Here is a 15,662-nt window from a genome sequence, read left to right on the forward strand (position 1 = left end):
TATAAAAGCCCTACTCTGAGATGGCTTATGAATATGAAAATGGTTAAGCAAAGTCAAATTTTAAAAAAGACTCCATATGCCACGTAATTATTCTTCTGTACTTTATGCAAATAATCAAGTCACGTATTATAAGACCAAAACTTATTTTGCAAATAAATTCATCCTAGTCTGATTTGTCTTTGGTAGAAATAGAGGACTAGAGAGAGAAAAGGTGTCTTTTAAAAGAAACTATGAAACATCTGTTATGAGATTCTAGCTTTGTCCATTGTTTTCCAGCTTTATTATTTGTCTACAATTTATCTGGACTAGATATTGAATTCTTTCCTGGCTACAAGTCTCCAAGCTAACATTTTCCTTTTGTTTTTCTCTCATTTTTCTGACTTGGCATCACCAGAAATGAAAACTGTCCTTTTACTAAGCCCTGCAAACGGAAGACAGAATACTTTGTGTTACAGAATTCAGACCAACGCCGTGACTGGAGATTCATTTGCTTCTACACTGTTTTCTCCAAAAGATGTTGAAGAACAAAGAGAAAATGTGAAAGGAAAAATCAAATCTCGGGGCCCCAAACTCACTATGCCAGTGCAGCCAGTTAAGCTTGGAAACAGAGCCACTCCAAAATCTGCCTTTGTTTTGGTTTCTAAACAGATATTTGCAAAGATGGAAGGCAACATATATCCCAGTTGGCCTGCCTCACAAATTCCTCACAAGGAAAATCCCTGTAAGTCCCCAAATTTTTACCCTGAGACAGACTTTGTATAATTTCACTGTGACAATGCAAGTTGGCAACTTATCTGGACTGGTACATAACGATGACAAGACTGGAAATGACCCTTCTGCCCACCCTCAGACAAACGCACATATGCCTACTTCCTCTAGTTTCTGTTTATTTTTATCTAATAGAAAATGTAGATTAACTGTGCACGAGATGAATGAATAATGGACTGTTCCTCTAACCCCCTTTCACGTGGAACCTGTGGATTCAGGGAGGGTCAATCAAAGCCTCATAAAAATGTGAGCACTCAGTTCATTACCTATCCTGTCTTTTTTCCTTTCCTCCTACCACTCCTGCCTGATTTTACACATTTAAATGTTGAAGCCCTCAGAAGGCCCTGTGAATAGTGAGTGGGCCCCAGATCCTCCTGTGACTTGTGTGTCTTTTTCCTGGGTGCATCCTTAACCTTGGCAGAGTAAACCTCTAAACTGACTGAGATGTGTCTTAGACCCTCTTTGGTTTACAAGTCTTGCCTCCTCCCTGAGTTGCTGGATGAAAGCAACTTCCTCTCTTCTTGCCTCAGTTTCCTCATCTGAAAACTCAGATCATAATCCTGGCCCATTGAGGGGATGATTATAAAATTCAATCAAATGGAGAAGTATTTGCAAATGGAATGTATTGCAAAGTATATTGTGCAGTCCCTGTGTAATCACCTTTCTATTCCTCCCTCAGAAACTGGTGTGTGTGTGTGTGTGTGTGTGTGTGTGTGTGTGTGTGGGTGTGTGGGTGGGAGGAGGTGGCCACGATGTCCCCAGAGATGTTTGCTGAGGATGAAATAGGCTTCCATGGAAGGGTCAGGTTGGCTTCTGTGGTTTAGCTGCCTCTGAGGCCCTTCTGCCTGGGGCAAAGCACGAAAGTCCAGCAGAATCTGGTTGCCTGACTTCTTAGCCATGGACGTGTGGTGAGCAGTGGTCTCTAGTCCCTCCACCCAGTGTGCCTCGGGAGTGGAACATGGGGCGATGGCCTTTGCTGGGGAGGATGCTGGGGGTTCTCTGAAAGAAGGCAATGCCTGATTTTGTCATTGAAGGGAGACATGGCTGGGGGACCCCAGAAGGAAGGTTTGTGTTGGGGGTGCCTGTCTCTTTGGGAAATTTGAAGGAATCAGAGAAGGTGGAGGTGGGGACGATTTTTCCAGATGGTGGAAGCAGGTGCTCCTGGCAGAAGATCCCACATAAGCAAATGTGTAAAAGCCACAAGGCATGGCCTTCAACAAGAGCAGGCCTGGGGCGGTGGCTCATGCCAAGGTGGGAGGCTCACTTGAGGCCTGGAGTTCAAGAGTAGCCCAGTCAATATAGTGATACACCATCTCTAATATAATTTTCTTTAAAAATTAGCTGGGTGGTTGACTGACGGCTGTAGAACCAGCTACTCAGGAGGCTGAGGTAGGAGGATGGCTTGAGCCCAGGAGTTGGAAGCTGTAGTGCACTGATTGTGGCACTGCACTTCAGCTTTGGCTACAGAGTGAAACTCTGTCTCAAAAACATAAACAAAATAACCCCCAACAGCATTACAACAAATATACAATAAGCATCCACTTGGTATGTGTGGGAGATTGTGCAAATGCTGGTGGCACAGGCGGGAGGAAGGCAGGCATCTGGGGAGTGTGGGTGCTCGGGAGGACGGGGAGTAATCTGGAGGGTCTCACAGTCTGTCAGTGGCAGGTCTTTCTTCCTGAGACCATAGCAGACCCCCAACCCTGAGGATGCGAGGCAGGTGGGTTGGATGAAAGAGACCTGGATGTCTGGTCTGGGGCTGCTTCTGTAAGTGCAACAGCAAGGAGGCTGGGTCTGGACTGAAGGTGGTGCTGGTAAGCAGCCTGTTTGCTACACTTGATCACCAGCTGCTGGGAAGTTGTGAATTTCCCTTTCCCTTTCGAATTCCTGGGTATATCTTAGGGGTGGGAGGACGTGTCTGTTTATTACACAGATGCATAACTGGAGGTGGGATCCACACAGCTCAGAACAGCTGGATCTTGCTCAGTCTCTGTCAGGGAAGATTCCTCGGTAAGTCGGGGACCATTGACCTGTCCCCATCTCCTTATTCTCACAATAGCTCCATGAGGGAAGGATCATTCCGCTTTTGTGGATAAGCTCAGAGAGGTTAGTAACTGGTTCAGATCAGACAGGAAAGCAGTGGCAGAGCCGGGATTTGCACCCAGGCTTGAGTCTGATGCTCCCTCCCTCCTGCTGTGCCCTTAAACAGTAGAGAGAGGCCGGGAAACAGCTCAGATGGGTTCACAAAGCTCCCTGGGTTCAGCTCTGGTTTAGACTGCGGAGACATGGCTGGCGGATCCCAGAAGGAAGGTTTGTGTTGGGGATGCCTGTCTCTTTGGGAAATTTGAAGGAATCAGAGAAGGTGGAGGTGGGGACGTGACCTGGAGTCCGGCCTGTCCTTGTGGCGTGGCCACACCCAGGGTGGCCCCAGGGTGCTGCTGCTGAGGCCCGATGGGGAAAGAGATTTATTTTGAGATACAAGGAACCTAGAGGTCATCTCACCCCACTTGAGTCTGAGCACCAACTTGTTCCAGGCCCTGTGGGGAAACTGAGGCCCTGGGAGGGGAGCGACTTGCCGAGGGTCCAGTGTCAGGAGGTTGAGCAGGTAGCTCATAGGACTCCACATCACTGGCCCTCACCTCTGTCCCTCTGTTCAGACCTCTGGGGGGATGGAGAAGAAACAGGCTGTGCTGTGTCCCTAATGGGAAACATGGCTGAGACAGGGGAGTGAGAAGAGCGCCTTGCAGAATGGTGCCTGTGGCGTGATGCCAGCTTTGCAATCATGAGATTCAAAAGCCACACTGGGGAACTGTGATCATAACCACAGGAGTGTGAGCTTAGATCTCTGTGTTTGTAGAAGTAGAATCAAACCTGGACATTTTTGGATTACTAAAATCACCCATTTTTGCTTCAATATCAGAGTCACAAGGCCAGATGTTGGCCTCCCCTCTGCCCTCCAAGAGCTGTGTGACTCTGGGCAAGTCACCTCCCCTCCCAGCCTGAGATTTTCCCCTCTTGAAATCCTGATAGAGCTGCCAAAAGTACATGAAATCAGGGGGGAAATTTCTGTGAAATCTGAGTCACGGTCTTATTTGTTCTTCACCAAAAAGAGATGCTGAAGCCTGTAACCCCAGTGCTGTGGGAGGCAGAAGTGGGAGGATCACTTGAGGCCAGGAGTTCAAGACAGCCTGGGCAACACAGGAGATGCTGTGTCTATAAAATCAAAAATGAACAAATTAGCCCAGCATGGTGGCGTGCACCTGTAGTCCCAGCTACTCAGGAGGTTGAAGGAGGAGGATCACTTGAGCCCAGGAGCTCTAGGCTGCAACGAGCTATGATGGCACCGAAGCCCTGCAGCCTGGGCGACAGAGCACAACCATTTCTCAAAAATGAAATGAAAATGGTGATTTCTCAGGAGGAGCACACGTCTCAACTCCTCTTTTCCCGCCCAAGGAGGAGGCCCTGGAGCCCGTGACATGGAGGGAGCCTGTTTGCTGGGACTCTTTGTCCTCTGCATCTGGTGAGCTTGGCTCAGAGCCCTGAGGCAAGATGGAAGGCTCCCTGTCTGGGCTGCACAATTGAGGAGGGCTTGGGCTGGGCCAGGCGCCATCTGGGCTTTTTCTAGGAACCAAAGTCACTTCCTGGAATTGACCAACTGGCAGACTCGCCCAGGGAGGACACATTGTGTCCTACTTGAGGCTAACAGTCAGTATCTAGCCTCAACATTCAGTAGAGGCCCCAGATCAGGGTCTGAGCCAGGCCAACAATGACCAAGGAGGATGGGATCCTGGGTGCAGCTCTTCACAAGTGTTGGGCGAGTCTGAGGCCGCAGCTCTCTCTGCCCTCCTGCTCCTCTGCTCTCTCTTGGTCCTCCTGGTCCTCATGGCTCATGGTGTTGAGATGGCTATCCTGGCCTAAGGGGTCTCACAGTGAACAAAGCAGGAACAAGGGGAAGGGATGCCCCTCTCCTGTCACCCCTGTCCCTTACAGCAAGAAGTGCCCAGATGCCCCTCTGCGTACTCCGTTGGTGAACTGCTGCCCAGGACTGGGTCCCCCTTTTACGCTTGCTGCATGGGGGGCCCCAGAAGACAGACGTCTGTGTGTCTGAACCCTGGGATAAAGGCAGGAAGGGGAAAGAGGGAGGCGAGTGGCTTTTGAGGAGGGGGCTTTTGTATGAGAGCTGGAGGATGGAACCCCATCAGGGGGCCCGGAAACCACTGAGCTTTTAAAATAAAAGCTGCAAACAAAGACCAGCTGCTGGAAGTGGGCACGCCAGGGAGTGAGCAGAGACACAGGGTGGAAAGAGAAATGGTAATGCCTGGAGCCACCCGTGACTGTGATGGGCCTGATGCCGTATTATTATTATTAATTATAGTATCATTATTAGCCATTTTCATCTTATTTGTACCCTCCCTCTATCTCTCCTCTCCACCTTTTCCTAACATTGTATCACCAGTTTTATGCCTTCCATTAGCAACTTTGTAGCTGTAAACAATTTACTTACAACTTTCTTATATCGTCAGTTGTACCCAGTATTTCTTAACTTCCCTCTTTAAAAAATGACAATATTAATCCTCCTTCTGCTTCGTACAGTGTTTCACATCCCAACTGCTACCTTTGTGCTTTAAATTTTGTACTAATTGGTATTGGTAACAAGTATGTTTAGTTCTCAAGTTTACATGTTGTGTACATATTTTTTGTCCTAAAGAAGAGACTACTGAGAGCCAGTGAGACTGAAAGAATGGGCATCTTCATGCACTGCTAGTTTGAGTGTGAATTGGTACAATTTGCATGCAGTGTGGCTCTAGGTATAAAACATTTTGAGATGTTGATAGCCTCTGACCTAGTCATTCTACTCCTACGAACATCTTAAGGAAATAAAATCAAATGTGGGCAGTTTTACTTGAAGGAGGATGTTCTTTGTAGCATAATTTACATGAAGAATTAGAAACACCCTATGTCCATCAGCCAGGGAGGACAGCAGAGGGGACAGGGCAGCACCTGGAGGGCTCGGCAGCCACAGCAGGAGCTGGGCCGGCATCTGGCAGGATCCAGGTCTTTGTGGGACAAAGGACCTTAGAGAAGCAATGGGGACACAGGCTGTCCACTGCAGCAGCAGTGAATTCACCAAGACGAAGAGTTGAGCACAGACTGTGAGACACGGATTTGCAATGAGGAGTCATTTCCCATGAGCGTGAATACATGACTCAATATTGTATATTGAAGGGAGTAGAGCACAGTCATTGAAGACATGGGATTGAAGCAGAAGTCCTGGCTCTAGCACTATTGTGAAAACACGGGCAGGTTCCCTAACTTTTGTGGATTCCTCTGTGTTTGAATGGGAAGGTGGTACCCATCTCCCGGGCTGTGTGTGATCATCGAATGAGACACGTGTAAGGAGCCCTGCACATCACAGGCTAGGCGCGGTGGCTCACACCTGTAATCCCAGCACTTTGGGAGGCCAAGGCGGGCAGATCATGAGGTCAGAGATCGAGACCCTTCTGGCTAACACGGTGAAACTCTGTTTCTACTAAAAATATAAAAAATTAGCCGGGTGTGGTGGTGGGCACCTGTAGTCCCAGCTGCTCGGGAGGCTGAGGCAGGAGAATGGCATGAACCCAGGAGGCGGAGCTTGCAGTGAGCTGAGATTGCGCCACTGCACTCTACCTGGGTGACAGAGCGAGAATCCGTCTCAAGAAAAACAAATAAATAAAAATTTAAAAAGAAGCCCTGCACATCACAGACACGCAATACACACTGGCTATCATCAACTAGTTATCACACATGTTCCCAGGCCCAGGTCATTGTCAGAACCTTCCTCCCCATCTCTATTCCTGTGTATAGACTCCATAGTTTCTGTAATGATCAGATGGCTGCCCCTCCTCTGATTATCTTCTCTTCATTCTCCAACAGGACAAGCGGACTTTTCCTTGCTGTGGGAGTGAGGGCAGAGGGAGCTGGAGGGAGTTAAGTGTCTGTAAACAGCAGATGATGGGGACTCGATGATAGAGAAACAATCTGGGTTAGGTTGGTCTTGGCATTTGCTGCCACCTCAGAGGGATCTGCAGAGCCCCGACTACTCAAGCCTCCCTCTGTCCACAGGTGCCTCACAGTCAATCCCACAATTTGTTTTCTCCTCCTCAAGGACGCAGCAAAACCATCCAGGCAGGACAATGGCTGGACAGTTCCATGGTAAGCCTCTCAGTGACCTGGCTGCTGGTAAGCTTGCCTCCTCTTCCCTGGCTGTTTCGTATCCACAGCTACAATGGAGGGTGGTGTCTCCAAGGCTGAGTGAGCCCCAACAGAGCCCAGATGGAGGTGGCCGATGAGTCTGCCCTGAGCCCAAAGAGAGGCCATGTGGAGTCCCCCAAACCAGGGGTCTGGGGGGCATCTGCATCCTGACCTCTCCTCAGGGGGGGTATGGCCCAGGTGCCCACCTCCTCCCTACCCTGGCACCTAGCAAATGACTCAAGTGGGGCAGGACGGCCTTGGGGAAGGGGAAACAGCAGGGTTGGGCTTTGCGGAGGGAGAGCAGGGACCAGAAGTAGGGGAGAGGTGGGAGAGGAGGTTGACCAGCAGCCCTGACCTCTTACCTCCTACTCTGCTCCTGGCTGACCCTAGGGTGTTTCCAGGAGAGGCTGGTCCCCTTTCTCCAGCTCTTGCCCCGCACCAGTCCGTCTGCTTTGAGTGGCCCTGTGGGTAGAGTGATCCAGCTTTCCACTGAACTGGACCCCATTGTGGTCTTGGCCATGTGCCCTCTGTGTGACCTGGAGCTCCTTAGTCGTCCTCAACTGCACCACCAGGATATTTGCCCACGTTGTCATGAGGATCAAACATTACATGGGTACCTGGACCAGCCAGTGCCTGCCACAAACTACGGCCTCCCTAAGAGCTGGTTCCCATCCCCTCCACCTGACCCCTGTTGATTCTAAGGGGAAACCATCCCCTTCCCGAGCTGTGTTAGGGGCACCTGCCCTGCACTGCTCATCACAAGCACCTCTTTACCAGGGCTGAGTCCAATCATCTAACATACCCCTTGTCAAAGAAACATCTGAGGCACAATAACATTTATCTGAATAAGAGGGAGTTCATGAATTGAGAAAACCAAACTGGAGGAGGTTTCATGTTATGATGAAAAAGTGTGGGAGACAAGTGTGTATCGGGTGAATATGGAAGTGCAATAAGGACATTATTTGATTAGTTCCAGTTATAAAACTTCTTGTTTTGGTTTACCTTGTTGGAAAATTCCTGGTCACATTGATGCCGGTGGGTTTAGGGAGGTCTCTGAATGCAGGTGAGACCAGACCTTAGCCTTGTCCAGTTTCTGACACCGAAGAGAGAAAAAATTTGAGTCAAAGCCAAAGCAAATCAGTTTTTATTGCAAAGCGGAAGCGCAGGCTCGGGGGTGGGAGTGCAGGCGGACTCAGAAGAGCCAGTCGGGCCCAGTGGGGTTTGGTGTTTTTGTTTTTGTGGGTTTACTAAGCTAATGGGCAGAGTAAGCATAAGGATCTATGGGAAGAGGAAGAGATTTCTTGGAACTGGGGGGCCACGCAGTTTTGTAGCAAGCATGGAACTGCTGTGGCGCGGGTGGGTATGGGACAAGGAGGGTATGATTGAGTCTGGGGTGAAAAGTGGGTCAGACCCAGCGCCGAAGTAGATCTTACTGGTCTTAGCCGGATCGGCCACTTCCTGTTTGTCAGGGTCCTGTGGGCCCGTCGCCTCCCCCTGTCCCTGCAGCTGGTTTCAGCAGCTCCTTCTGTGTCCGCCATGGGAACCAGCTGCCTGGAGTTCTTGTTTCCTCTGTGACCTCCCAGTATTCCCATCTCAGCATGGCCCTCTGTCAGCTGGCTGCTTGTGACTGGCCGAGGTTAAGTTTTGTTTGTGTCTAACAGAAGCGCCCATCTGATGTGACCCCAGTTCAGTTTCCCACAGCTTGCAGTTTAAGCGGGGATTACAGCCGTTCTCAAGGTCTGGTTGGTTTTGTTTGCCCAGGACTGTTTCAGGCTTGGTTTTTATTTTAATTTTGCTTTAATATTCACCATCCCCACCCCATCAATAAAACACAAATTTAGTGCTGGAGGTTCCTTCCATCCAACCCTGGGTTTCCTTCCTCCTTTTGGTGAAGAAGGAAAGAGAAAAAACAAGACAGGCCCTCGCCCAGCCGAGTGAGCACTGCGTTCATTTCCCTAAGCCCCATTTCCTCAGGACGACTTCCTCCCCTTACAGAGTTGCAGTGGCAACCAAGTCAGCCCTGCTCAGGAGCCGCCCTGGACAGCAAACCGGCCCGTGCTGAGTCCTGTCCAAGACCAGGGGAGGGTGGAGAAGATTAGAAGCCAGGAGCTCCCAGCCGACCCTGGAATCCTTAGGAAGGGCTGGGCTGGGGGCCAAGGAAGAAACTCTCCCTCCGAAACAAGATGATCTCTGGTTTAATAACGGGGCCAGCTGGGCTCAGAGGTGATAGTGGGGAGCCGTGTACCCTGAGACCAGCCTGCAGGGGACAGAGGCAACACAGAGGGGCCACAAGGATCAGTGCTGAGGGTCCCGCCCCCCTGCCCCCCTAAAGAACCCCTTCCACTGCCCGCCTGAGAGCGCCCATGACCCGCAGGAGGAATAAAATGTTTAAAATAAAATGTTTAAATAAATAAAATGTTTAAATTCTGTGCAAATAAAATGTTTAAAGCCCCACAGGTATACTACAGGGGAGAATGCAAATAAAATGTTTAAAACTCCACAGGTATACTACAGGGGAGAATGCAGAAACCACAGGCATTTAAAAAATCATATGGAGTCTTCAAAGCAATGGCAAGGGAACGCTGGCCTGGGAGTCACATCCTGAGCTTCCTGCTTGCCGGGTTGAGAGGTGTCTCTCACTGTCTGGGTCTCAATTTCTCCTTCCGTGAAATGAGAATGAGGCCTTGCAAGTGCCTCCAGGGCAGGAAACAATTTTACATCATGCCCCAGTGCATACATAAATACATACTGCTTCCCAGTCCCTTCTCTGCAGTTCCGTTATTCCTAAATCCCTGCAAACCACACATTTTTTGGGCAACTCATCTGGGCAGTAATCCTGCTGTGTACTAAGATGCTTTGTAGCGGTAATATTATGTATCTCATTTAAGGTGAATATTCATTGGTTTCTCTGTTGAAACATTCGTACCTTTGATTACAAGGTTAAAACATTTGTATCGTTGATCACTCTGGGAGTGGGCAGTGATACAGCGTATGCACCCTGTGTCACTTCTAAAAGAGTGAAAATGCTGCCATGCTAAACACATCCAGATCCCAGAAATACACACACACACACACACACACACACACAATATCTTACAAAAGAATACTCACTCTTGCTATGTTCAATACACTCTGATATTTTCAATGCTCTTTTCTTTTTAAAATGCTGCTTTTGACACAATGAACTATTGTAATAACCCACTGATGGGTCGAAACTCAGATTTTGAAGACACTGGTTTAAAGTGTTTGACAATAGGCACACAGCAGAAGGAAGCGATCTTGGAAGATTTCCCTTACATGGGGAGAAAACGTGGTGGAAAGCTCTTACTTTCTGGTGATTCTCAGCTGAAATAGATGGGTTGCTCCACAAAGCACCGTGCCACTTTCCTGCTGAATCACTCTTCTCAGGATGCCTCAGTAAAATGCCACAGGCTGGGTGGCTTCAACAACTGACTTATTTTCTCACAGTTCTGGAGGCAAGAAGTCCAAGGTGAAGGTGCCAGCAGGGTTGATGTCTGGGGAGGGCTCTGCTCCTGGCTTGCAGAGGCTGCCTCAGTGCTGTGTCCTCACATGGCCTTCCCAGTGTGTGTGTGTGTGTGTGTGTGTGTGTGTGAGAGAGAGAGAGAGAGAGAGAGAGATCCTCTGTCTCTTTTTTTCTTTTAATTGGACACCAGTCCTATAGGATTAGGGCCCTATCCTTATGACTGCCTTTAAATTAATGACTTCCTTAAAGGCTCGATCTCCAAATATAGTCACTGGAGTTTAGGGCCTCAGTATATGAATTTGGGGGGCACACAATTCACTCTATAGCACTGGTGCCTCCATCAAAACTACCCCATGTGACAGCTGGTCAGGAGGATTAACATCGAACCACCTTATATTCAATGCCATTTATGTGGTAGAACACTTTCCTCCTGTCTTATCCTTTTTGTTTCCAACTAGAAAAGAAATGCTTCACTGAAGAAGTCACTGAATACTTCCAGAAGAATGTTAGCCCAGAGCATCTGAAAATCCTGCTGACTGATGATGAGGCCTGGAAGAGATTCGTAGCTGTGGCTGAATTGCCCAGGTAACCTCCATGGGGCGCCCCAGTGATGCCACCCAGGTCTCCCCTGGGCTAGTTTTCTCTGGCAGGCACACCTCCTCCAGGCAGCTCCTTCTGCTGGGCTTGAGGACATCCCTCTCAGCAGCCCAGAAGGAATATTTCCTCCATGTCCTTTGCTGGCAGTGAGTGGCCTCAGGCTGAGGGGAGAGGAAGCCCAGAAGGGCAGGGTCAGTTCTGCCATCTACTGGTGATGGGAGCTTTGCAATCTACTTGACTACTTTCTGCTTTCCTTTCTTCATCCATTGAGCTTTATTGTGAGAAAAATAAGATAATGCATGTAAAGTATTTAGCATAATGACTGACACATGGTAGGTGCTCAGTTCATGTTACCTTTTACAAAACTTCCTGGGAAGAGATCAGAGCCAAAAGTCTTTTTCTTAGAGATGGAAGCCCAGCAGGACTTTCTTTGGGAAAAGTCAGAAAAATCTTGACCTGATCAGTGTGTGTTCCTGGAGATGCTATCTGGGGCCCTTTTCCTGTACCTCTGAGGAACTGCACAAACACAGCAGAATCCTTCTGCTGACCCAGGACACAGAGAGGCTGGAATGGAGTTGGACAGAGCTGGGATGGATCCCGGCTCTGTCCCTGCACAGCTCCGGGGCTCTTGGCTTAAGTCTTAGAGACTGGGACCTGTCATCCGTCCAATGCTATTAGTAATTCAATCAGATGGGAGTGTGGTGAAGGCCTTAGAATGAACTCCAGGTCAAAGGCGGGGAACCAAATAGCATGATGCCACCCAAAGACCCAAAGAGACCTTGCCAAGGGCAGAGCCAGGGGTCAGGGTGGGGCAGGGGTGGGCCTAGATTGGAGGAGCAGTAGGAAGGCTGGGGCATCAAGGCCAGGAGGGGGGTGAGAGGAGGGAGGCACTGAGAGCATGAAATGTAACACGGTCATGGACTTGCAGAGGACACGTGAGTGGGAGAGGGATATTTCTTCCCTCCCTGATTTGATCCCATCACTGATGGGCATAGTGGGCCATGGGTGACTATTTCCCCCACACCATGCCTGGGAACTGGGGAGTTCTGGGCTGCCGTTTGAAACCCTCTTGTGTTCTACATAGAGTAGAGGCAGTGTTTCTTCAGGCCAACTTCCAGACTGGGGACGAGTAGATTCAACTGGTGTAATTTGAAGGGTCCTTGGGAGACTCACAAGTCCCCAACCAAAGAGAAAAACACTTTCTTTACCATCTTGTCCAAATGTAGGTCTTTTCAGCATTAGCAATTTATAGAGATGATTTTCAAAGTCTCATGAGTCCTCAAGAGGTTCCATGAAATTGTACATGGCCTTGACATGCACACAAGTGAAGCTGTCACCTGCTAAGGCATTAGTTTGGCTGGTGACATGTGAAAGTGAGACCCCGAAGTTTGGAGGTGCCAGGTCAGGAGGCAGTAAGGTGGCTTGAGAGTTTGCATGGAGCCAAGACTAACAGCGAGGTCTTTCACTTTTCAGTCATAGGGGGCAGTGGCTGGACCCAGTGGCCTTCAGTCAGAAAGTCAAAGGGCATGAGGCATTGGAAGAGATAACATGCGAGGCAAATTGATGTCTTCTAGTCTAAGGTTGTGTTTGAATTCTTAAGGACTCAGATTTAGATGAACTGCAACGTTTGAGTGCACCCTTCCTTCTGACATCAGTTGCAAACTTGAGGGGCTTTCTTAAGCCCCCCTCGGGTTGGGTAATTCACTACAAGGACTCGCGTAACTCACTGAAAACTGTTATTGCATGATTGTGATTTATCATAGGGAAAGAACACAGATTAAAATCAGCCTAAGGAAGAGACACACAGGGCACAGTCTGGGAGGGCTTCAGGTGTGAAGCTTCATTGTCCTCAGGACGCTGTGATCTCCTGTGTCAATGTGGGACAAAACACATGGGGTGTTGCCAACCAGGGAAGTTCACCCAGTTAAGGAAAAATTCCTGTGAACCACATTAAATCAGGAAGGAAGCCTTTATTCAGGATTGTTGTTACAGGGGAGAGAGACTGAGCCCAGCTCCGAATACAGTAAAGACGGGGGTCGGGGGGGCCGGGGGGGAGTCACAGCCAACACCAGGGTGAGAGGCGGCAGATGGAACAGGACTGACAAGAGACACCAGAGTTGGGGGTTTCTGCTAAACTGGACTAACAGGATGCTCAACTAAAGGCAGCTCAGACACTCACCCATCAAATGAATGGGTGAAGACTGTAATCGGAGAGCAAGTGTCCTCAGACAGCAAGTGGGGAGGATCCTCTGCAAATTGACTTTGGGGGATTCTTGCTGAGCTGGGGCGGTGCAGGCCCAGCAAGCACAGGATGGGCGTGGAAAGCCAAGGTCAATGCCTAGAGGAGAAGAGGCTCAGAACAGCCTGGCTGGAGTTTGGCCAAGGAGTAAGTCTTTCTCAGCTCATGACTCAATGCAGAGCTCTTCCTGGGACTGGATCACAAGCTGCCCTCATGGCTGACATGGAGTCTCCAATCCCTTCCCAAGGTCTAACCCCTTTAGTCCCCAGTTCTTCTGGAGGGCAGATGAGACACTTAATAGCCCCAAACCCCCATCACCCATCACATTGCTATACTGGCCTGTAGCCAAACCACCGGGGAAACAAACACGTTCCTACCAGTCAGGACATTCCAGGGCCCCAGAGATCACTTCCCAGGGGCCGAGGACAAAGGGACGAGCTCTCTTCTGTTCAAGTTAATTCTTCACTGTTCTATGATCCTCTGAATGAAGGTCTTTTTGCTCTGAACCCACTTCTCTTTGTTCATCTACAAAGTTTCCCCTTTCCACACACTCTGGTAGTGATGGCATCGACCTCCCTCGCATGAGGAGCCATCTTTATCAAACACATAGGCACTAAGGAGTATCTGAAGATGACTTTAACTTATTTTTTCCCATACTGAATAAGTACTGTGGCGTATCTAAGTTGTATAAAACTTATTTAACCTTGAAAATAATAATAATAATAATTATTATTATTATTATTATTATTCGAGATGGTGTCTCGCTCTATCGCTCAGGCTGGAGTGCAGTGGCCTGATCTCAGCTCACTGCAAGCTCCGCCTCCCTGGTTCACGCCATTCTCCCACCTCAGCCTCCCAAGTAGCTGGGACTACAGGCGCCCGCCACCACGCCCGGCTAATTTTTTTTGCATTTTTAGTAGAGATGGGGTTTCAACGTGTTAGCCAGGATGGTCTCGATCTCCTGACCTTGTGATCCACCCGCCTCAGCCTCCCAAAGTGTTGGGATTACAGGTGTGAGCCAATGCGCCTGGCCTTGAAAATAATTCTTTACCTTTTAGAACTTTATTTCCATTTGACTCATAGTAACAGCTCTGTGATTTATGTAGAACAGATCTTAGTGAGCTCATTTTACACATAAGTAAGCTGCCTTTCTTCATCATCTGTCCTTTATTGGTACAGGGACGAGGCAGATGCTCTCTATGAAGCTCTGAAGAATCTTACACCATATGCGGCTATTGAGGACAAAGACGTGCAGCAAAAAGACCAGCAGCTTAGGGAGTGGTTTTTGAAACAGTTTCCTCAACTCAGCCGGAAGATTCAGGAGTCCATAGAAAGCATTCGTGTCATTGCAAATGAGATTGAAGAGTTCCACAGAGGTTGCACTATTGCCAATGTGGTGTCCGGCTCCACTGGCACTGCCTCTGGCGTCTTGTCTGTCATTGGCTTTTTGCTGGCACCATTTACAGCAGGGCTGAGCCTGGGCGTCACTGCAGTTGGGGTAGGGCTGGGAATGGCGTCTGCTACGACTGCGATCGGCACCAGCATCGCGGAGAACACATACACGAAGTCGGCAGAACTCCGAGCCAGCAGGCTGACTGCGACCAGCCGTGACCTGTTGGAGGTATTAGGGGACACTTTGAGCGAAATCACGCCCAGCGTGCTTTCTTTTGCGCTTGATTTTGACGAAGTCACAAAAATGATTGCGAATGATGTCCGTACACTCAGGAGATCTAAAGCCACTGTTGGACGCCCTTTCAACATTAGGCGACTCGTACCTACAAATGTTATTGATAAGCTGAAAACACCTGGAGCCGCCAAACGGATGGTGAGAAAAGCAGTCCCGAAGGTCGCTTCAGGAGCCCTCCTTGTGCTGGATGTGGTCCAGCTTGTGCAAGACTCACAGCACTTGCATGAGGGGGCAAAATCCGAGTCTGCTGAGGAGCTGAGGCAGTGGGCTGAGGAACTGCAGAAGAATCTAAACGAACTCACCCAGATCTATCAGAGTCTAAAGGCAGGCTGGGCCCAGTGACCCCAGAGCAGTGCAGCCACCAGGGAAGGTGAGCCAGACACAAGCCGGGACAAAATGCAGACGTTTCTTAGGGGTATAAAGAGGACGAGGTAAAGTTTATGGAACTGAGGATTAGGAACTTTGGCGTCTGTAGTTGAGCACAGCAGGGGAGGGGTTACTCAAGATGGCAAGTTCGTCAAGGAGAAGGCAGAAACGCTGGGGCCTGGATTAAGGGAGGAGAGGGGACTGGAGACTGTGGGGAATGGGAAGAAGCAGTTTACTCTAGACTAAAGAATATATTGGGGGAGGAAGAGAGGGAGGCGCACAGGAACCAG

General features: G+C 49.2%; 1 protein-coding gene across 1 annotated transcript; it reads left to right on the plus strand.

Annotated features, from left to right (window-relative positions):
* The first annotated feature begins 2,611 nt into the window (after positions 1 to 2,611).
* APOL4 (apolipoprotein L, 4) lies at positions 2,612 to 15,348 on the plus strand. The gene is made up of 5 exons (XM_011979142.1): positions 2,612 to 2,778; positions 4,222 to 4,288; positions 6,914 to 6,960; positions 10,942 to 11,068; positions 14,499 to 15,348. The coding sequence occupies exons 2-5, from the start codon at positions 4,245 to 4,247 to the stop codon at positions 15,346 to 15,348; spliced, it is 1,068 nt and encodes a 355-aa protein (XP_011834532.1). The 5' UTR covers positions 2,612 to 2,778; positions 4,222 to 4,244.
* The last annotated feature ends 314 nt before the right edge of the window (positions 15,349 to 15,662 follow it).

This window comes from Mandrillus leucophaeus, unplaced genomic scaffold (assembly GCF_000951045.1).
Source record: "Mandrillus leucophaeus isolate KB7577 unplaced genomic scaffold, Mleu.le_1.0 Scaffold2, whole genome shotgun sequence".
Lineage (NCBI taxonomy): Eukaryota > Metazoa > Chordata > Mammalia > Primates > Cercopithecidae > Mandrillus > Mandrillus leucophaeus.

Excerpts from the sequence above, each read along its gene's own strand:
- APOL4 (XM_011979142.1), top strand. The coding sequence starts at position 4,245 with ATGGAGGGAGCCTGTTTGCTGGGACTCTTTGTCCTCTGCATCTG. Across the intron at positions 4,289-6,913 it reads CTCTTTGTCCTCTGCATCTG|GACGCAGCAAAACCATCCAG; the intron begins GTGAGCTTGGCT and ends CTCCTCCTCAAG. Across the intron at positions 6,961-10,941 it reads AATGGCTGGACAGTTCCATG|AAAAGAAATGCTTCACTGAA; the intron begins GTAAGCCTCTCA and ends GTTTCCAACTAG.